Below are 22,817 nucleotides of genomic sequence, written 5' to 3'. Positions count from 1 at the left end.
TATGATTTAAGAATACACTGAAGGAAAATCCTTTAATTTCTCAGCCAAATAATACAGAGTTATGTATACCCAGGAAACTAAGACCTGATGGAACTACCAGAGACTTTTCCATTCTCAGCCTGGTCTAGTCCCCAAAAAACACATTTATTAAAGTGTATTCTCTTCCTGGCCCATGGATACATTGAGATAGACTTTCTTGTATGTTGAGAAATGATCACTTGTCATTTTCATTCCAACATCTTTAGTTTAATCATAAATGTGTCGTTGAAGACATGTATAAAATGTAGGTATAGCTCGGCCGGGCGCGGTGGCTCACGCCTGTAATCCCAGCACTTTGGGAGGCCGAGGCCGGCAGATCACGAGGTCGGGAAATCGAGACCATCCTGTTAACACGGTGAAACCCTGCCTCTACTAAAAATACAAAAAAAAAAAAAAAAAAAAAAAAAAATTAGCCGGGCGTGGTGGCACACGCCTGTAGTCCCATCTACTCTGGAGGCTGAGGCGGGAGAATGCCATGAACCCAGGAGGCGGAGCTTGCAGTGAGCCGAGATCGCGCCACTGCATCCAGCCTGGGCGACAGAGTGAGACTCCGTCTCAAAAAAAAAAAAAAAAAAAAAAAAGAAAAGAAAAGAAAAAGAAAGTAGGTATAGTTCTATTGGTTTCTTATCAGAAGCAACATTCCTCTGCCTATTATTCCCAGCAGTATCTTGCCATTTCCATCTTATCTGCCCATGAGAGTCAAGAAATGATTTTATTTCTTTAATGTGCTAAAGAATACAGCTAGTGCAAAGGGCTTGGAAAGATTGCAAGAGAATAAGAAGCATCTGCATATACAGAAGGAGATAATTTTTAAGTAAATGAGTGATGACATTTGTAATTTAAGTTTTCTCCTTCAGCTTTAGATTTCAGGAATAAAACACTGTGAATGTAAGATTATAAAGGCCAGACCGCCGATGGAGGTTTGGGGCACTCCTTCAACCACTCACAAATTGGACAGTATGTTTTGATGGAGCGTGCCCTCCTTTATCAGGTATTTCAGGTTATGAGGAGAGGCTACAAGCTGTGAATCAGCATAGCTAACCGAGACAGAATTTGTGTTTTGTGCTTCATGGATCTTTTTTACATTCATGTCCACTTAAAGAAGGCAGCCAGCTCCTTCATTCTTTTAACCTCACAGGAGGTTTGTGCTGTAGGACAGAAAGGCTAATTATCCAGCAGATGATCTGCCTTCCTGGCACTCCTTGAGGGAATTATGCCAGATAGGGGAAAGGGAGACATGTGCCTTGTGGAAAAGAGAAGGTGGGAGGGGAGGCATGCCCCAGAAGTCCAGGATGGGAAGAGAGATCTGCAGACTCCCAGGAAACCTACAGCTTTCTCCTTCACAGCACTGCAGGAGGTGAGCGGAGTTTTGGGTTAGGTGGGAGGGGTGTGGCTGCCTAGTATGCCTGAGGGGCTGGAGTTTAGGCTGAGTTTCACAGCCTTTGCAAAGTTTGCTGGGCTTCCAGATGGCACTAAAACCCAAGGCTCTCAGATTTCAGTAGCCCTTGTAAGTTTAGACAAGGCATCTCAGTGGTAACCGGATGAGTAAAAGACCCCCAAATGCTTCGGTTTTCATAAGATGGGTGTGAGTGAGAGAGCACCAAAATAAATTCAGATTGAATTATCACGGGATTTGAGCTCAAAAAAAGACCTAAGCTTACTTTAAATAAATACATTTGGTTTCTCAGATTTTTTTACTAAGACTTATATTTATTTTAGTTCAAGTTTAGTTTCTCATTCTGAGATTTTCCCCTAAAAATGTAACTAACTGTCCATGCCAACAAAGGCAAATAACATTTTTGTCCCAAAGAAAATAAAAAATGCAAGAAGTGGGGAGAATTGTATAAGAATACCTTTTTAAAATACTGTTCTTTTCTGGGTAAACATAATACTTGACAAAAACTCAAGGAACTATCATTATTATGTAACAGGCAGATTTTTGCAAGATAAGAATTAGGGAGGGGTGCGTAGATTTTAACATCCTTGTACCTGCAAGTGTGCATGGCAACAAAAGAATAATGTTTGGGCTTTTATGATGTGAATCAAGAGACAACCTCATGGCTGAATTATCCAGTGACATAGAGAAGTTATTGTTCACAACCTTTTATGTTAGGGTAACAAGGAGATGACAGCCAAGACCTAACTAAGGTCATACCACAATTCCTTTGGTTCAGTGTTCTAGCCACACCTTGCTGTACCTCAGTTCTTCAACAAACAAGGTGTGTGCCACCTTGTGGTTAGAAATTCTCAGCAGATAATTGTTCTTTTATTCTGGCTTATCCAGAGCTAAGTTCAGGGCAGACAAGTATTTCAGACATCTCCATTCTAAAGCAAAGTCAGGTTTTTCCCTTGAGATTTTTGCCGCTCCCGGCATTATGCTGTGGATCCTACCAGAGCTCTAGTCTCAAGCTTTGTTTCCTGTCCCAAGAGCTCATGACCCCTCACATTAGCAGATCCAGTACTCACTCACCCCTCTGGATTGCCTTCTTATTTTTTATTTATTTATTTATTTATTTATTTATTTATTTATTTATTTATTTATTTATTTATTTTTGTGAAAGAGTGTCATTCTATCGCCCAGGCTGGAATGCAGTGGTGCAATCTCTGCTCACTGCCACCTCCGCCTCCCGGTTCAAGTGATTCTTTTGCCTCAGCCTCCCAAGTAGCTGAGATTATAGGCGTGCACCACCACACCTGGCTAATAATTGTATTTTTAGTAGAGACAGGGTTTTGCCATGTTGGCCAGGCTGATCTCAAACTCCTAGCCTCAAGTGATCCATCCACCTCCGCCTCCCAAAGTTCTGAGATTGCAGGCATGAGCCACCACGCCAGGCCTGGATTGCCTTCTTATATCAAGCTTCTAGATTCCCTTATTTTTACTTTCCTACCATAATTTAAAAAATTGTTAAATTGTGTTGAGATTTTTCAATGTGCTTTACCAAAAAAGGTTTTTCTGAATATCAAATCAACCATTTTGACCCCATTTTCCATTTTCTGTCAAGTACCTCTGAGCCAGTCTTTTGCCTACATCACCACACCAACGTTAATGCTAAAAAGATAATTTTCAGAAAAAGGTGAAATCATAACCCTCATTCAGATATGAAAATGAACATGTGTTAAATAATTTTACTCACATAATATGAGGGAGCCAGGGAGATGTTATAACTGATTCAAAGGAAAAGTCAAACAGCGCTAATTTATCTAGAGCACAGAATGTTGAAATTAATTGGAAATGCAGACAAAACTGATTTTTCCACATTCATTTAGATCACTATCAAACTGGACACAGAAAGTCAATTGATGTCACTACCAGACAAGTCAGAAAAGTCAGAATTTGTTTATCAGTTACCTACCACTTACAAAGATTTGCAAAATAGCTCAAAGACAATGAGCAGGGGTAGAATCTGATACCCTAAAAGAGTTGTCAGACTATGTTTAGTTGCCCACTGAAACACAAAATTTTTTTCATACACTGATCTTGTCAAGGCCATTATTGACTTCTTCACTGAAAAATTCAGTGTCATTTCTCCATAATCATCTTGCTTCATTTATTGACATCTTTTGATATAACTAATGACTCCCTTTCTTTTTGGAAAAAAAATTATTTGCTGTCCCCTTTGCTGATTTCTCTTTATTTTCATAAACTCTTCTCCATCTGTACTCCTTGTGTACGTGACTTCATCTGATTCCAAGTATTTAAATACCAACTATATGCTTAAAATTCCTAAGATTATATCTTTAGTCCCAACATCTCCTGGATACACCTGACTTATACGTTTTTTGGCTTACATCTACTGTCAAGTTGCCATCTTAAATTTCTGCTATCTGAAACTGGACTTTGATTTATTTCAGTCTACCCCTTTTCAACACACACTCTCTCTCTCACACACACACATACACACACACACGCAAACACCCACACCCACACACACACACCTGATCTTCATATAATTCTAGCTACTCAAGAAAAATCTGCAGAGTCATTCTGAATATCTTCAAATTGTCCCTCCAGGTTCATTCTCTTTTCTAAACCCTGATCCATGCCAGCAAACTAAACTGAATGTCATCTCTCAGTAAACATCTTGCAAGTGTGTAATAGCCTTTCACACTTGCCTTTCTACAATCTATTCTCATATGCAAACAGCAAACTTTTAAAAAGAATATCATATCCTGCCCTTTAGACCTTCTTGCTATTCCTTGAATATACTTAGAGAATTCTTGTCTCATGGTCCTTACTTGCCTGGAAGGTGTTTCCCTTAGATATCCATTTTGATTTCTCCTTCACTACGACTCCATGAATAAATGTCACCTTATCAGAGATTTTCCTGACTGTCATATGAAAGGGCATCCTTCCCCTTCTCCACTATCATTCTCTATCCCCCCTACTCTACTTCACATTACTTCACAGCACTTACCACCACTTTACATAATTTATATACCTGTAGTGTATTTATATTTGTTTAAGGTTTATTTGATATCTTTCCTTCTTAGAATCTAAGTTCTATGAGAGCAAGAACTTTTGTCTGTTTTTTTCCAGTGATGTTTCTGCTGTGTATATAAACATGTCTGCATCATAGTTACCCCATACGGGTGTGGAGTGAAATAAAAGATTGAATAAATGAATTGACCAATGATGCAGAATTTATGTTATGGCACCCTGAGTGATACATGGTCAGTACTACTGTTATTTGAGTCCCAATCATTTTTCAACAGGAAGAAAAGAAGTTCCCTACATATAATCACAAATATAATCAAATACTTGAAAGATGTTCATTGGTCTCAATGTGACTTTAAAGCTGAAACACAAAATCAGAGTTGAGCAACGATTTCTTAAGAAGCCAATAATGAGGAAACAAATCAGCAGGATAAACAAAGATCTATATAGAAGAAACTTCACATCATTGTGGGTTCAAGTTATATTTTCTTTGAGTCAAAAAGCACAGTTATGCTATTGATAGTATAATTAGCATCTTGTTTAATTCATAAAATTGCCTTGAATAAAGTAATGATTGCCTAGTGAATTTCTAAGTTCTGCATTGGAAGAGAAATATAAATATATCAAATCCACATTATATAAATTTGATATATAATATAAATTTGATATATTTATATTTCACAAGCAATAGAATAAATGTTCTTCATCTTCCTTTCACATAATTACTTCATTTCATTTTTATAGTTTTGTATTTAGAGGCTTCTATACTTTTATTATATCAGTAACTATTAAAATTCAGCTCTTTAATGAAGCAATTTCAGCTTTATCCTATACATCTGTGATAACATTGAAGCAACTCTCCTATAGTCAACTCTATACCACTAAATTATTTTTCATTATATCTTCATGACGGTAATATAGTGTATTGATCCTGGTATGTTTTCTGAAGATTACTAGCATAAGAATTATCTGGGGAAGCCAAATTCAAATTTCCACATCATCTTATTTGGTAAACAATGAAGAATAAGACCTATTTAAACCAACTTAATTTTTTTTTTTTCTTTGAGATGGAGTTTTGCTCTTGTTGCCCAGGCTGGAGTGCAATGGTACGATCTCGGCTCACTGCAATCTCTGCCTTCCAGGTTCAAGTGATTCTCCTGCCTCAGCCTCCTGAGTAGCTGGGATTATAGGCACACACCGCCACACCCAGCTAATTTTTTTTTACTTTTTTAGTAGAGATGGGGTTTCACCATGTTTGCCAGGCTGGTCTCGAACTCCTGACCTCAGGTGATCTGCCCACCTCAGCCTCCCAAAGTGCTGGGATTACAAGCATGAGCCACTGTTCCTGGCCTAAACCTACGTAAATTAAATGAACATAGGGAATAATGTAAAGGATAACTGGTAATGGTTTCAAATATGGCTTATTCTAGGAGTTCAAATAATAGCTCCAGAACCTGCCATATCTCCTTCCTTAGATTCTACTTTCCTTCATGTTGAGTGATTCTCAGATTCCTCATGACAAGATGTTTGCCAAAATCTCTGTTCCAGGAATAAAGATGTCTCCGTCTCTTTCCAGTAGCTCTTGAAAAGCCTTAGAATTAACTTTGTATACCTTAAGAAAATCAGTAACTTTTTCTCTGTCAATAGCAAGGTTGAAGCAAAAGAAAAAAAAGAAAGATTCATCTATAATAGGGACTAAACGTGAAAATTCTTAGACTTAAATATAGCAAGAGTAGCATAAGATTTATATAAAAGTTAATTTATAAAATCCAAATGAAGCACATAAAATATTCCTAATGATACTACTATTATAGAAATGTCACTACTTCTAATATTATTATAGAAATGTTATGCAACTTAAATTACAATCTTAATAAGCTTTTCTGTTGAACAATATAAAGTGATTCTAGAATGTATGTGGAAAAATATATCTCTAGAAATAGTCAAGAAATTTATGAATACTGAATAATAACAAGAAGGCAAAGTAGGAGACTTCCAGATACTAAAATAACTATGGAGTAACTGTAATCAAAGGTAAGTGTATAATATTAGCACAGGAATAGGTAAATACATTAGTCAAATATGCCTGAGCATCCATAGAAAGATTTAGTAGTTACAGGATTTTAATTGAACTTAGTGAGAATGTCTAATTTAATAAACGATGCTTGTATGTTTGATTATCCATGTAGAAGAAAAATGAATCCTTGCTGTAAGAAAAATATTGAAAGAAAATTTAGAAGGTTATTTGTGTAAATTTGAGATGGGAAAGATATTCCCAAGTATGAGAGAAATCACAGAAACCATTAAGGAAAAGCTAGATATATTTGGCTCTTTTAAACTTACATATTTCTGCAAGGCAAAAGATACCAGAAACAAAATGAAGAAACAAATTTAAAGATATTTAAAGTGTTGAAAATTAAATTAATTGTAGAATAAGTTTATTTTTCTCAGGCACTAGTTATTAAAGGATCATTACATGTGAATTCCTTCTGTAGAATTCATAGGATTATCAAACTGTATAAGCAACAGAAAGAGAAATTACAAATTTTATCAATAAAACTATTTTACAATTAGCACTTAAGCTTTTATTGTCTAGAAATATCTTTCTAATGAAATGATACTTCTAGAAAAGCAGGAAAAATCACTCCAATTCTTTATTTTAAAAATAAGTAGATAAAAAGCAGAATGGTACTCATTCGAAAAGATACAGAGTAAAACAGAGCAAAAGAAACACAAAGGCAATGAAAAATAATTAATAAGAACTCAAAAATGTCCCTTTCAAACAAAAGTTGAAAGGGTCAACAGACTTGCACTTTTGACCAAGAAGGAATTTTAGAAATGTGAGTCGATAGAAAAAAACATCCTGTTTTTCAGTCCAATCATGGCAATGAAAAATAGGATTCTGGAAAACATAAAAGTGGCATGCCACAAGATAAACATAAGTCACTACCCTTAGATGACTCTTAAATTATGAACAAAATGTAGACATTGTAGTAACTGAAATGTATTTTAAATGTAGGGTTTGATCTGATTAATGGAGAAAATCCCATAGCATCTCTACTGAAAGAAACTATAAAAAAGAAGTACTGGTAAAACAGCTTTCTCAGGGGGCCATGGTAACTGTGAGCTAATATCATTTGTATTTGGTAGGAGGTGGGGAAGAATGGGAGATCATTAACTTTTGAAGGACTTCAGTGGATGAATGCACTCAATCTGTCCCAGATGCATGTCATTAAGAAAGAATAAACTAGCTAACATTGCCAAAATTGAGTTCACTTAAGGTATCAGGTCAGGGATGTTTTTCATGATCTGTGTCTTTAATAAGGATATGTTTTCCATCAAAGTGGCTAAAATGGGAAAGACAGAAAATATCACATGTTGAAGAAGGTGTGGAACAACCAGAGAGCTGTTTTATGGCACTGGTAGGAGTGTAAATTGGTACAACGCTGAAAAACTAGCTGGCAGTTCAAAAATTAAACAAATGAATGTTCGTGACTCAGCGGTTCCAGTCTTAGGTTTATATGGTCAACAGAAATGTGTACCAAAGAATGTTCACCAAAGAATGTGCACAAGAATGCCCAAGCAGCACTATTCATAACAGAACCAAACTAGAAACTAAGTGATTACTAGTAGCAGAACAAACTCATAAACTGCTATATTCACCTACGGAACACTCTACAACAATGAGAATAAATGAAGTGCAACTATGCAACATGGAAACAGGTCTTGCAAACACAACATGGACGAATCTTCAAATGCAGTGTGGCACAAAAGAAGTCAGGCACAAACAGCATGTGTTGTTTACTTCCCTTTATATACAATTAAAAAACAAGATAAACTATGGGCATTTGAGGTCAGGATAACGGCTGTCTTTGGAGCACAGAAACCAGAGACTGTAAGGGGAATCAGAGGACAGGGGGTTCTGGGATGCTGGTAGTTCTCAGCTTGTAAAAATTCATCAAGCTATACAGTTACGTTTTGTATGCTTTTCTGTATATATGTTATATTTTAATAAAAAGATTCCCAACACAGGTGTGTGTGTGTGTAGTACAGAGCTGGAAGCAATAAGTAGGAGAAGTGAGCAAGTTAATTTTCCTTAGAGGAAATCATTTATAAAAATTTATAACTAAAATGCAAACAGCAACTTTCTATTTATAGGATAATGGACTTCATTTATATGTTGTCCAATAGCCTAGGAAAAACAACATCTTTGGTTCTTATCTCAAAGCCAAAGGCTAATATTATACCAGCTTCAAATAATAGTTTTCATGTACTTGATTCCATTATGTAAACTAAGAATATTGCTGTATTAGTCTGTTTGCATTGCTATAAAGGAATATCTAAGACTACAAAACTCTTTTATTTAATTTGTAAATAAAAGAGATTTAATTGGCTCACAGTTCTGCAGGGTGTACAGAAAGCATGGCATCTGCCTCTCCTCCTGGTGAGGGTCTCAGGAAGCTTACAATCATGGCTGAAGGCGAAAGGGAAGCTGGTGCATCACATGACGAGAGAGAGCAAGAGAGAGCAAGGAGGAGGTGGCAAGCTCCTGTTTTTTTTTTATTTTTTAATGTGTATTTTTATTTATTTATTTTTGATGTATTTATTTTCTATCTCAACAGGTTTTGGGGGAACAGGTGGTGTTTGGTTACATGAATAAGTTCTTTAGTGGTTATTTCTGAGATTTTGGTGCACTCATCACCTGAGCAGCCTACACTGTACCCAACATGTAGTCTGTTATCCCTTGCCACCCCCAACTTTTCCCCCTGAGTCCCCAAAGTCCAATGTATCATTCTTATGCCTTTGCTTCCTCATAGCTTAGCTCCCACAGATGAGTGGGAACATATGATGTTTGATTTTCCATTCCTGATTTATTTCATTTAGAATAAGCTTCCAATTCCATCCAGGTGGCTGCAAATGTCATTATTTCATTCCTTTCTATGGCTGAGTAGTATTCCATGGTGTGTGTGTGTGTGTGTGTGTGTGTGTGGGTGTGTGTTTGTGTGTGGTGTCTGTCTGTGTATCACATTTTCTTTATCCGCTCGTTGATTGATTGGCATTTGGGCTAGTTCCATGTTTTTGCAATTGCAAATTGTGCTGCTATAAACATGTGTGTGCAATATATTTTTCATATAATTACTTCCTTCCCTCTGGGTAGATACTCAGTAGTGGGACTGCTGGATCAAATGGTAGATCTACTTTTACTTCTTTAAGGAACCTCCACACCATTTTCCATGATGGTTGTACTAGTTTACATTCCCACCAACAGTATAAAAGTGTTCCCTTTTCACTGCATCCCCACTAACAGCTATCATTTTTTGGTTTTTTAATTATGGCCATTCTTGCAGGAGTGAAGTGGTATTACATTGTGGTTTTGATTTGCATTTCCCTGATAATTAGTGATGTTGAACATTTTTCCATATCTTCTTCTGAGAATTGTCTGTTCATGTTTTTTAGCCCACTTTTTGATGGGATTGTTTGTTTTTTCTTGCTGATTGGTTTGAGTTCTTTGTAGATTCTGGATATTAGTCCTTTGTCAGGTGTATAGATTGTGAAGATTTTCTCCCACTCTGTGGGTTGTCTGTTAAATCTGCTGATTATTTCTTTTGCTGTACAGAGCTTTTTAGTTTAATTAAGTCCCATCTATTTATTTTTCTTTTAGTTGCATTTGCTTTTGGGTTCTTGGTCATGAAGTCTCTGCCTAAGCCAATGTCCAGAAGGTTTTTTTTCCAACCTCATCTTCTAGAATCATTATGGCTTCAGGTCTTAGATGTTAGTCTTTGATCCATCTTGATTTTTGAATAGAGTGAGAAATGAGGATCCAGTTTCATTCTTCTACATGTGGCTTGCCAATTATCCCAGCAGCATTTGTTGAATAGGGTGTCCATTTCCCACTTTATGTTTTTGTTTGCTTTGTCGAAGTCCTGTTGAATATAAGTATTTGGGTTTATTTCTGGGTTCTCTATTCTATTATATTGGTCTGTGTGCCTATTTTTACACCAGTACTATGCTATTTGGTGCCTATGGCCTTATAGTGTAGTTTGAAGTCGGGTAATGTGATGTCTCCAGATTTGTTTTTTTTGCTTAGTCTTGCTTTGGCTATGAGGGCTCTTTTTTGGTTCCATATGAATTTTACGATGCTTTTTTCTAGTTCTGTGAGGAATGATATTGATATTTTGATAGGGATTGTATTGAATTTGTAGATTGCTTTTGGCAGTATGGTCATTTTTGCAATATCGATTCTACCCATCCATGAGCATGAGATGTGTTTCCATTTGTTTGTGTCGTCTATGATTTCTTTCAGTAGTGTTTCATAGTTTTCCTTGTAGATGTCTTTCACATCCTTGGTTGGGTATATTCCTAAGTATTTTATTTTTTGTGCAGCTATTGTGAAAGGGGTTGAGTTCTTGATTTGACTCTCAGTTTGGTTGCTCTTGGTCTATAGCAGAACTACTGATTTGTGTACATTAATTTTGTATCCTGAAACTTTGCTAAATTCATTTACCAGTTCTAGGAGCTTTTCAGATGAGTCTTTAGGGCTTTATAGGTATATTATCATATAATCAGCAAACAGCAACAGTTTGACTTCTCTTTACCAATTTGGATGCCCGTTTTTTTCTTTCTCTTGTCTGATTGCTCTGGCTAGGACCTCAGCACTATGTCGAATAGAAGTGGTGACAATGGGCATCCTTGTCTTGTTCCAGTTCTAAGGGGGAATGCTTTCAACATTTCCCCATTCAGTATAATGTTGGCTGTGGGTTTGTCATAGACGACTTTTATGACCTCAAGGTATGTCACTTCTATGCCAATTTTGCTGAGGGTGTTAGTCATAAAGGGATGCTGGATTTTGTCAAATGATTGTTTGTGTCTATTGAGATGATCATGTGATTTTTGTTTTTAATTCTGTTTCTGTGGTGTATCTCATTTATTGATTTACCTATGTTAAATTTTCCCTGCAGCTCTGGTATGAAACCCATTTGATCATGGTTGATTATCTTTTTGATATGCTGTTGGATTTGGTTTGTTAGCATTTTGTTGAGGATTTTTGCATCTATTATAATCGTGGATATTGGCCTGTAGTTTTCTTATTTTGTTATGTCATTTCCTGGTTTTGGTATCAGGATGATAGTGGTTTCATAGAATGATTTAGGAAGGATTCCCTTTTTCTCTGTCTTCTGGAATAGTATCAATAGGATTTGTACCAATTCCTCTTTGAGTGTCTGATAGAATTCAGCTGTGAATCCATCTGGTCCTGGACTTTTTTTGTTGGCAATTTTTTTATTACCATTCCAATCTTAATGCTTGTTATTGGTCTGCTCGGAGATTCTATATCTTCCTGGTTTAATCTAGGAGGGTTGTATATTTCCAGGAACTTATTCATCTCCTCTAAGTTTTCTAGTTTATGTGCATAAAGGTGTTCATAGTAGTCTTGAATAATCTTTTGTATTTCTGTGGTATTAGTTGTAATATCTCCCATTTCCTTTCTAATTGAGCTTATTTGGATCATCTCTCTTCTTTTCTTGGTTAATCTTGCTAATGGTAAATCAATTTTATTTATCTTTTCAAAGAACCAGCTTTTTGTTTTGTTTGTCTTTTGCATTTTATTTTGTTGTTGTTTCAATTTAATTTAGTCCTGCTCTGATCTTTGTTGTTTCTTTTCTTCTTCTGGGTTTGGGTTTGGATTGTTCTTCTTTCTCCAGTTCTGTGAGGTGTGACCTTAGATTGTCTATTTGTGCTTTTTCAGACTTTCTGATGAAGGCATTTAATGCTATGAACTTTCCTGTTAACACCGCTTTTGCTGTATCACGGAGGTTTTGATAGGTGGTGTCACTACCATCATTCAGTTCAAACAATTTTTTAATTTCCGTCTTGATTTTGTTGTTGACCCAATGGTCATTTAGAATCAGGTTATTTAATTTCCATATACTTGTATGGCATTGAGGATTCCTTTTGGAATTGATTTCCAATTTTATTTTACTGTGGTCTAAGAGAATACTTGATATAATTTTGATCTTCTTAAATTTACTGAGACTGGTTTTGTGGCCTATCATATGGTCTATCTTACAGAATGTTCCATGTGCTGATGAATAGAATGTATATTCTGCAGTTGTTGGGTAGAATGTTCTATAAGTATCTGTTAAGTCCGTTTGTTCTAGGATGTAGTTTAATTCCATTGTTTCTTTGTTGACTTTCTATCTTAATGACCTGTCTAGTGCTGTCAGTGGAGTATTGAAGTCCCGCACTATTATTGTGTTGCCATCTATTTAATCTCTTAGGTCTAGTAGTAATTGTTGTATAAATTTGGGAGCTCCTGTATTAAAGGCGTATATATTTAGAATTGTGATATTTTTCTGTTGGACTAGTCCTTTTAGCATTATATAATGTCCCTCTCTGTCTTTTTAACTGCTGTTGCTTTAAAGTTTGTTTTGTCTAAGAATATCTACTCCTGCTCACTTTTGCTGTCCATTTGCATGGAATATCTCTTTCCACCCCTTTACCTTAAGTTTATGTGAGTCCTTTATGTGTTAGGTGAGTCTTCTGAAGACAGCAGAAACTTAATTGGTGAATTCTTATCCATTCTATGGTTCTGTATCTTTTAAGTGGAGCAGTTAGACCATTTACATTCAGAGTTGGTATTGAGATGTGAAGTACTATTCTATTCATCATATTATTTGCTGCCTGAATACCTTGGTTTTTTTCACTGCATCATTGTTATATAGGTACTATGAGATTTATGCCTTGAGGAGGTTCTATTTTGATGTATTTTGAGGATTTGTTTCAAGATTTAGAGCTCCTTTTAACAGTTCTTGTAGTGGCACATTTTCTCAGTATTTGTTTTTCTAGAAAAAGACTGTATCTTTCCTTCATTTACGAAGTTTAGTTTCACTGTATACAAAATTCGTAGCTGATAACTGTTTTGTTTAAGGAGGCTAAAAAGAGGACCACAGTCCCTTCTATCTTTTAGGGTTTCTGCTGAGAAATCTGCTGTTAATCTGATAGATTTTTCTTTTTAGGTTACCTGATACTTTTGCCTCACAGCTCTTAAGATTCTTTCCTTTATCTTGACTTTAGATAGCCTGATGACTATGTGCCTAAGCAATGATCTTTTTGTGATTAGTTTCCCAGGTGTTCTTGGAGCTTCTTGTATTTGGATGTTTAGATCTCTAGCAAGGCTGGGGAAGTTTTCCTTGGTTATCCCCTTAAATATGTTTTCCAGACTTTTAGACATCTCATCTTCCTCAGGAACACCAATTATTCTTAGGTTTGGACATTTAACATAGTCCCAAAATTCCTGGAGGCTTTGTTCATTTTTTAAAATTCTTTTTTCTTTGTCTTTGATGGATTGGGTTAATTCAAAAGCCTTATGTTCGAGCTCTGAGGTTCTTCTGCTTGTTTGGTTCTATTTCTGAGGTTTTCCAGTGCATTTTGCATTTCTCTAAGTGTCTCCTTGACCAGAAGTTATGGTTGTTTTTATTTATACTATTTCAGTGAAGACTTTTCCTTTCATATCCTGTATCATGCTTTTTATTTCTTTAAGTTCGACTTTGCCTTTCTCTGGTGCTTCCTTGATTCTTTCTCTGGCAATTCAGAGATTTCATCTTGGTTGGGATCCATTGCTGGTGAGCTGGTATGATCTCTTGGGGGTGTATTAAAGAACCTTGTTTTGTCATATTACCAGAATTGTTTTTCTGGTTCCTTCTCATAGTCTGGGGTAGGATATGTCAGAGGGAAGATCTGGGATTCAAGGGCTGCTGTTCAGATTCTTTTGTCCCACAGTATACTCCCTCTATGTGGTGTTCTCCCCCTTCCTCAAGGGATGTGGCTTCCTAGGAGCCAAACTACAGTGATTCTTTTTGCTCTTCTGGTTCTAGCCAACCATTTGAGCTACTGGGCTCCAGGCTGTTACTGGAGAGTATCTGCAAAGAGTCCTGTGATGTGATGTGTCCTCAGGTGTTGCAGCCCTGGATACCAGTACCTGCTCTGATGGAGGTAGCAGGGGAGTGAAGTGGACTCTGAGTTTGTGTCGTGTTTTTGTTTAGTGCACTGGTTTTGTGTTGGTTAGCCTCCAGCCAGGAGGTGGCGCTTTCAAGAGTGTATCAGCTGTGGTCCTACAAGGAGGATGCAGACTTGCCCTAGGAACACCTGGTTAAGTATTCAGGTTTCTCAGGCAGTGGGCAGAGCCATAGAGCTCCAGATTATGACTTTTGTCTTCAGCTACCAGGGTGGCTAGAGAAAGACTACCAGGTAGGGGAAGAGATAGGTGTGTCTGAGCTCAGCCTTTCCTTGGGCAGGGCTTGCTGTGGCTGCTGTGGGGAATGGGGGTGTGATTCCCAGGCCAATGGAGTTATATTCCCATGGGAATTATGGCTGCCTCTGCTGAGTCATGTATGTCACCAAGGAAGTCGGAAAAAGCCGGTAGTCACAGGTCTCACTCTGTTCCAACACAGCCCACAGTCCTAAAGGCCAGTCTCACTCCCACTGTGCCCCCCAACAGCACTGAGTCTATTTCCAGGCAGCCAGTTACCAGGGCTGAGAACTTGCTCCAGACCACCGCCTCCCTGTTGAGAAAGCAAGCCGACTCACAGTTTTTCAGTGTCTCACGCAGCCTCCAGCAGTGATCCAGTTCCTTCAAAAGGTCTGTGGATTCTCTTAGCTTTGCTGGTATGTTCCTGCAGTAGTTTTTGGAGCAAAAGTCCATGATATGAGTCTCCACACACCGGTGTGTCCATCTGAGAGGGAGGTGCAAGCTAGTCCTGCCTCCTATCCACCGTCTTAATCCCCTCTCTTGCAAGCTCCTTTCAACAACCAGCTCTTATCATCACCAAGTAAATGGCACCAAGCCATTCATGAGAGATCTGCTCCCGTGACGCAAACACCTCCCACCAGGCTCCACCTCCAACACTGAGGATTACATTTCAACATGAGATTTGGAGGAGACACACATTCAAACCATATCGATTGTTAAATCAAGAGATATCATCTTCTAAATCACTTCACTGCCCATAGCAATTTTACCTTTCGAAAGTCTTTACAAGCAATACTATTCTATGACCCACAAAGGCCTAGTGAAGTAGATTGCCAATCAATAAATATTTTAAATGGTCATGAATTATCCAGTACATGTTCAATGACTTTACATTTAAGTCACTTAGCTAAGTACTGCTAGGACAATAGGTGACATTCTGCCTTTCAAATGTGTTAAACTCTCTTCCTAATTTGCTGGATTTCTAAACTACCCTGTTTTCACCGACTCAGATGGCAAAAGCCTTTAGCAATGCTAAACACATAGATGAAAGTCAAAATGCTGGGCAGAACAGTAAGAGGCACACTGAGGCCCAGTGAGGACTGCAAGTATGGAATGCTAGGACATAGTGTAAGCTAGGTGAAGTTGGCATGGAGGAGTCAAGGAATGAAGACTCTAGAAAAGTGACCTTCTGTGCAAAGAGGTAAATTGGTAGAGCTATACAAATATGCTTATCAAACAAAAAGCATCCATCATGTTGAGATGGTATAATTCCCTTGAACCCCTTCGCCAGCAGGAACTGAAGTGGCTCATTTCACTCAGGCTGCCACTGGCCACTCCTTGCAGGAGGAAGCATGTGAGCAAGGGAATGAGGGAACCAGAGTGAATGAACTCTAGAACTGGCTAGTCACTCCTCTCTGGAGGGGGCAGGCTCTGTGTGGGCCCCACAACGGTGTCAAACCATGTTACAACCAATGCTCTTTCAGCTCTGCAGTCTGGGGACTGCCAAGTGTCAACCAGCTCAGTGGAAGGTCACAGTGGCAGCCTCTGTCTTCTTGGCGCCCAGGTTCTTGTCCGGCATCCAGGAAGAATCAGGTCACACAAACTGAAAGGTGATTAATGCAGAAGACTTTATTGAGCGGTGGGTGGCTTTCAGTGGAAAGGAAGGCTGGAAAGGGAATGGGAAGGTGATCTTTCCCTTAAACCCAGCCATCTCCGGCTGGGCCCATCTCCGAAGCTGCACTGTCTGAAGTTAGCCACGTTTATCTGTTGTCTCTGATGCTCAGTTGCTTCTCTGCTCGCCACTCAGCTGCTTGTATCCTTGATGCTCAGTTGCTTGTGCTGCTCTGCCAGCTGAAGTCTTTTATGGGCACAGGATAGGGGTGGGGCAGGCCAAAAAGGCAACATTTGGGTGGAAAAATGGGGTCAGTTGTTTTCACTTAGGGCCGAGGTTCCAGGCTTAAGGGTGGGGTTCAGGCAGGAGCCCAGCCCTACTGTATCAATGTCAGGGTCTGTTTTACAAAAAGAGGTTATTGCAAAGCAATTTTCAGATGCATACCCCATTTATATGTGTAAGGAGGGTAGGAGGAAGCTTGAATATTTATGACCAGTCTTAGAACAACTAAAATATGTGTATGTAACTTTATGACTATATATACACATTATGTACAGGTATCTGTGTATATAAATGCATATATATATATATAAAATTGTATTATCATTATATATGTCTACTCTAAGGAGTTTTGCAACTTAGGGATAATATTTTAGTCATTTTTTTTTATGCTTGGCACCTAAAGTGCCTGGCTTAGACTAGGGCCCTGAAAACACTCATTAACATGAAATAAAAGTGTTTTGTATGTATGCAGAGTTTCTTGATGAATCAATGAATAATCTCAGACACCTAAGGTTTTATACTTACAGTTTTTTGTCTTCCTGTATTCTCAGTTGCCAGCTTTTGTTTTCATTTAATTAATGCAAAACTTCTATATCCTGCAGTTTCAACTCACAGTTCGGTTGTCTAGTCTGAGAGTCTGAGGATTCACTCTCCCTCTAGACCAGCTCTACCAGCTTTATGACAGATACTTGCCACCCTTAAACATTTCTTTACCATTTACATGAGTTCACAGATGTGAAGGGAATGTATAATCTTAAATAAACACAATATGCTCTGTATTAGGCTTATGCTGTAAATACAGTACTGTACTTATAGTATTACTTTTTTTGAAAAATTCATAGTTTTGTCAGCATTCTATTTACAGCACATTGCCACATCTTTCTCTTTTCCTATATTTTTAACAAAATCAATAAAAGTATACATGCAGTATTTTACACTTGCTATTTGTAATATATTATCCCTTCATTCCAAAAAATAAACTTCCACAACAATCATTAAATAGCAGGAAATATTAACCATCTGCATGCATGTATCACACTTCAGTTTTAAATTTTAATTTGGAATATTTCAAACATAGAGAAAACTAGAATAAAAAACGTGATGAACAGCCTTCAACTCATAATCAAGTTCTATGAAATTATATATTATATCATTGAAACTCTGTGATACCTTCTCCATCTTAAATCTTTTCTCCACAGAATACTGGATTTTGTGTTTATCATCCTCATGTAAGCATTTATTCCCATAGTATAAACACTTGAATATGTCCACACAAAATACAGCATGATTTTTCGTGTGTTAAAAAATTTATGTAGGCCGGGCACGGTGACTCATGCCTGTAATCCCAGCACTTTGGGAGGCTGAGGTGGGCGGATCACCTGAGATCAGGAGTTTGAGACCAGCCTGGCCAAAATGGCAAAACCCTATCTCTACTAAAAGTACAAAAAAGCTGGGTGTGGTGGTGGGCACTTGTAATCCCAGCTACTCAGGAGGCCGAGGGAGGAGAATCGCTTGAACCCAGAAGGCAGAGGTTGCAGTGAGCCAAGATTGTGCAACTGCACTCCAGCCTGAGCGACAAGAGAAAGACTCTGTCTCAAAAAATATATATATATATAAATATTATAATATCTTGCTCCGTATGTACTTCTGCAATTTACTTTTTTACTGAATGTTTCAGCAATGTATTCATGTTGATTTATGTAACACTAGCATACTTGTTTATACTACTGAATTCTATTATATGACTACAACATAATTATGTATATCTAGCATCTTGTTTATGAGCATTGGGTTGTTTCTAGTTTTTCACTTTTAAAAAAAGCTGGAATGGATAATGCATGCCTTCTTCTGCATATGTGTGAGGATTTCTCTAATGGAATTGCTAAATCTCAAGCAAGTAATCTTCAAGTTTATTAAACGTTTTCAAATATTTCTTCATATTTACATACCCAATCAGAGTGAATGTAAGTTCTCATTTCTCCAAATACTTAGCACTATTTGTATTGACCTATTTGTAAATTGTAGATTGTTCGCCAACCTACTATGTGCTAAACAGTATTTTAGGTTGCTTTAATATGTATGTCACTGATTATTACTGAGGTAGGTACCTTTTTATGCTTGTTGGCCCTTCATATTTTCACCTATTTATAAGCCTTTCCCATTTATTGGGATGGAGATCGGTGACTTTTTCCTAATTAAGTTGAATAAACTCTTCTTAATTCTGGATACTACTCCTCTGTCTACTCTATGTGTTCCAAATACCGTTTTTCACTCTATGGCTTCTTTGGCTTTTGTCTATTATGCCTTTTTTGAGTGGAAATTTACCATTTCAATGTAGAAAATGAATTGTTTTCTTATGGATTGCATTTTCAGTATCTTGTTTAAGAAATTTTTCTTTATTCTTCTAAGCATCTAAGGTTTGACTTTTCTTATGGAGGTCTTTAACCTACCTGAAATTGATTTTCTGAATGGAATAACTTTGGAACGTACTACAAACACAACTTTGTATTTTGAGATGCTGCCAGAATTTCTTTTAAATTAAGGCATATACTGTTGAAACCATTGCCATTATGGAAACTACATAAGTTTTGAGTTGAGTTTGATGTAGATTTTAACTCTGCAGTAAGCCTTACCTGAAGAGTATCTTGGGCATATTCATCTTTCTGAGCCTCTTTTCCTGCAAAAAGTTAATACTAGGCTGGGCGTGGTGGCTCATGCCTGTCATCCCAGCGTCTTGGGAGCCTGAGGCGAGTGGATCACTTGAGCGCAGCAGTTCGAGACCAGCCTGGCCAACATGGTGAAACCCCATCTCTACTAAAAAGACAAAAATTACCCAGGTGTGGTGGCACATGCCTGTAGTCCCAGCTACTCAGGAGGCTGAGGCAGGAGAAACGCTTGAACCTGGGAGGCAGAGGTTGCCATGAGCTGAGATGGTGCCGCTGTACTCCAGCCTAGATGACAGAATGAGACTCTATCTCAAAAAAAAAAGATTAGTACTAATGCCTGTTTCATGGTTTGTGTCAAAATTAATAATTCAGAAATATCTACTATATTGCCTGACACACAGAGTATGCTGTTAGGGACTCGATCTCTGGCAGTGAAAGGAAATAGCAATAGCTTGAGAGAACCAGAACAAATCAAGATGAATGCTTGCTTATCTAATTTTGGCACAACAAGATGATGATAAATAAAAATGAATGTCTCACATTTTGGAAACTAATAATATGAATGTCTGTTGAGATTATAGGATCAGACTCTCCCTCTGTGAGTCCTAGATAATCCTAGGTTAGGAAGTGAAGATTCAGAGTTCTGCCCAGGACAAGGGCGGGCCAGAAGAGACAGTTCTCTGGGGCTGAGAGAAGGCTCCTTTGCTTCTTTATTTTACCAGCCTCAAGGTGTTCATAAGTTGGAGTGAACAGCTCTAATGGGGATTGGATTGGCCAGGGTAGGGAGTGGGTGGGGGGGGGACCTATCCACAGGGAGAAAAGAATGCAAGGAACTGTTCTAGGATGCAGTCTGGGAAGAGTCTGTGCTTAAGCAGTAGGCTATAGAACTTTTTAATTTTTCTGGAGTCATCCTTTCCAATAGCCCCAAACCTTCAAGTAAATTTTCTTCAAAATCACAGCTAAATCTCAGTTACAGTCTTGAAAAATGGGTAAATCCCAATACCCATGCTTAGATACAAACAGTCCAGGGAGAGAACAGGGATCCTTCTCTTCATCAGAATGGACAGAAGACATGGCAGATGCCATCAGACAACAATGTTTCTGGTGGAGCCGATGACACTGTCAGCTACCCATGCATTTGTGTTGGCAAGATGCAATGGGAAGAGAGGAAAAAGTTCAGTGACATTTTGGAATGCACTTGAGATGTTGGCTTTGGAAAGCTTCCTAAATACCAAGGACATACTTTGATTGTGGTTCTGGAAAGACACATGAGGGCTAATTTCCATTAAAATGTGCCATAAAAATGAAAGGAAGAGAGAGAGAGCCTGGAGCAGTAGCGTGCACTTGTAATCCCCAGGAGGCTGAGGTGAGGGCATCACTTGAGGCCAGGAACTTGAGATCAGCTTGGGCAACATAGCGAGACACTGCCTCTACTAAAAATAAAAATAGCTGGGTGTAGTGGCACACACCGGTAGTCTCAGCTCCTTGGGAGGCTGAGGGAGTAGGATCACTTGAGTCCAAGACTGTGAGGCTGCAGTGAGCTATAATTGTGCCACAGCACTCCAGCCTAGGTGACAAAGCAAGATCCCATCTCTAAAATAATAATAACAAAAAACATTTTTAAAAAATTAAGAGCTTCTTTGATGAGACTTGGACCTTGGACCTTGTAGATTAAAAAAGTGTGAGAAGACTGAACAGATTTTTAAGCCGAGGAGTTGTAAGCAACACAGTAGAAATTAAAATGTCAGCAGAGATATCAGAAATACTATCTTTACCAGATATTCTTAGACACTTCCTTTTTGCTAAAGCTTTTCCTGTTCTCTCACTAGATCCATTCAATCATTAATTAATTCCATCATTCACCAAACATTCAAACCAATGTGAATGGATTGAATGTTTGGCCTCCTTGTAGCCAGTTCAATCCAATTAAATGTGTATTACATACTTCAAATAGTGCTAGACACTGGGGATACAATAGGAAGCAAAACAGACTTGGCCCCTGCATTTGGGGAGCTTGCCAGGTGGTAGAGATCAGCCTTAAAATAATGAATGGAACCAGGTATTGGGGCAGGGATGGAGGATGTAATCAAGAGATCATCAAATGATTACACCCCAGCGCAGTACCGTATAGAAATGAATGACACTATAATATCTGGAAAAGAGAAAATTATGTTTAATAAAGGAATCTTAAAACATCAGAAACTCAGAAAGACTTTTAAAAGCCATTAAAATGAATGTTTTGTAAGTTGATCATCTCACTATGCTGGGAAATGTATTCATGCACCATGCATCAGTACACAGGGAGAGCAGATAAAAACAACACTTTTGTGTGCAGAGTTTACTGTTTGTGGGGCCTGATAGTAAAACTGAATGGAAGTACACTATTCTCTGGAAACACCTTGAAGGATAAAAGACCTATAAACTTTTATTTTTTTATGTATTTTGGCTCTTCCAGTGTTAACAATAGAAAATATGTTGACTGCATCCTGCATTCTTTTGTTTATCTAAAGAGAAATGCAATGGAGGTATTCCTCACAGGGAATTTCTTTTTATAGCTTGTTAAGCCATAAAAACAACTCCCTTTAGCTATTTCTGATTTAAAGTGCATGTAGCATAGGATTTTTGTATTTGTTTATTTAAAGCATGACTTGAATTTTGTGCGGAGGTCCCATGTGAATCTGAAATATCAAATTGTGTATCTACACTTCCGGAGTCCTGGAACCACCTGCAAACCAGGACAGATTTCACAGCCTAATTAATAATTATGTAGATAGTAAAATCCCCAAAGACCCCTTATGCCTTTCTTTAAAATAGTTCAGATTTCGTCTTGTGTTATTATGGGTTGATATTTCATCTGAATTATAGGTTTAACTGGGAATAAATTAGAGAATTACAATGTAGCAGGCGATCCTGTTCTTTTAAGTTTTGGGTGCAAGTTTTCTTCTGTAAAAGACTTGAGACCAGGCACATCCTGCACTCATTTGCATCATGGAGTGGATAATGTTTCCAGACTGATCTTTGTCTTTATAATGTTACCAAGAACCCCCAGGGACTGTGGCTACAAGGAGGCCTGGGAGATGTAAGTGTCTGCATATACTTGTATGAAGCAGGGTATTTAATTCCTATAACTCTGCTTTTGTACTTCATACATGTTGCCTCTAAGACCTCACTCATCTTGGATTCCCAATGGATGCATATATCCATATATTATCAACTTCTCTATAGTCATAATGATTTCTGTGAGTAGTTTCCAGATTATTATTCAATGTGTCTTTGTTAGTACAAGTTTATATATATAGATAGATAGAGAGAGAGAGAGAGAGAGAGAGTTATACTATGTTGTTTCTGATTACATATTTCATGAAACAAATTATTGCTTTAGGATAAACAAATACACATAATTAAAATGAACTTATCATTACATATTAAATGACAAAGAAAAGCTATTCTTATTTTGTTTTCACACTTTCTTTTCCCAGTTTTATTCTCATCCTTGTTTCTAAAGATACATAAAATACAAACATAAATTATACAAAA

General features: G+C 37.7%; 1 protein-coding gene across 2 annotated transcripts in view; it reads left to right on the top strand.

Annotated features, from left to right (window-relative positions):
- Positions 1–1,256: 1,256 nt before the first annotated feature.
- The window catches only part of ALDH1A1 (aldehyde dehydrogenase 1 family member A1), a 179,779-nt gene continuing 158,218 nt past the window's right edge, over positions 1,257–22,817 (top strand). The window contains exon 1 of one of the 2 annotated variants that reach the window (XM_055351489.2): positions 1,257–1,396. In XM_055351489.2, coding sequence (XP_055207464.1) covers positions 1,277–1,396 — 120 coding nt within the window. In that variant the 5' untranslated portion in view covers positions 1,257–1,276. The remainder of the gene's footprint in view (positions 1,397–22,817) is intronic. The other variant, XM_004048130.5, reaches the window with a different exon arrangement.

This window comes from Gorilla gorilla, chromosome 13 (genome assembly GCF_029281585.2).
Source record: "Gorilla gorilla gorilla isolate KB3781 chromosome 13, NHGRI_mGorGor1-v2.1_pri, whole genome shotgun sequence".
NCBI classification, from domain to species: Eukaryota; Metazoa; Chordata; class Mammalia; order Primates; family Hominidae; genus Gorilla; species Gorilla gorilla.
This window is presented reverse-complemented; position numbering and strand designations above follow the sequence as displayed.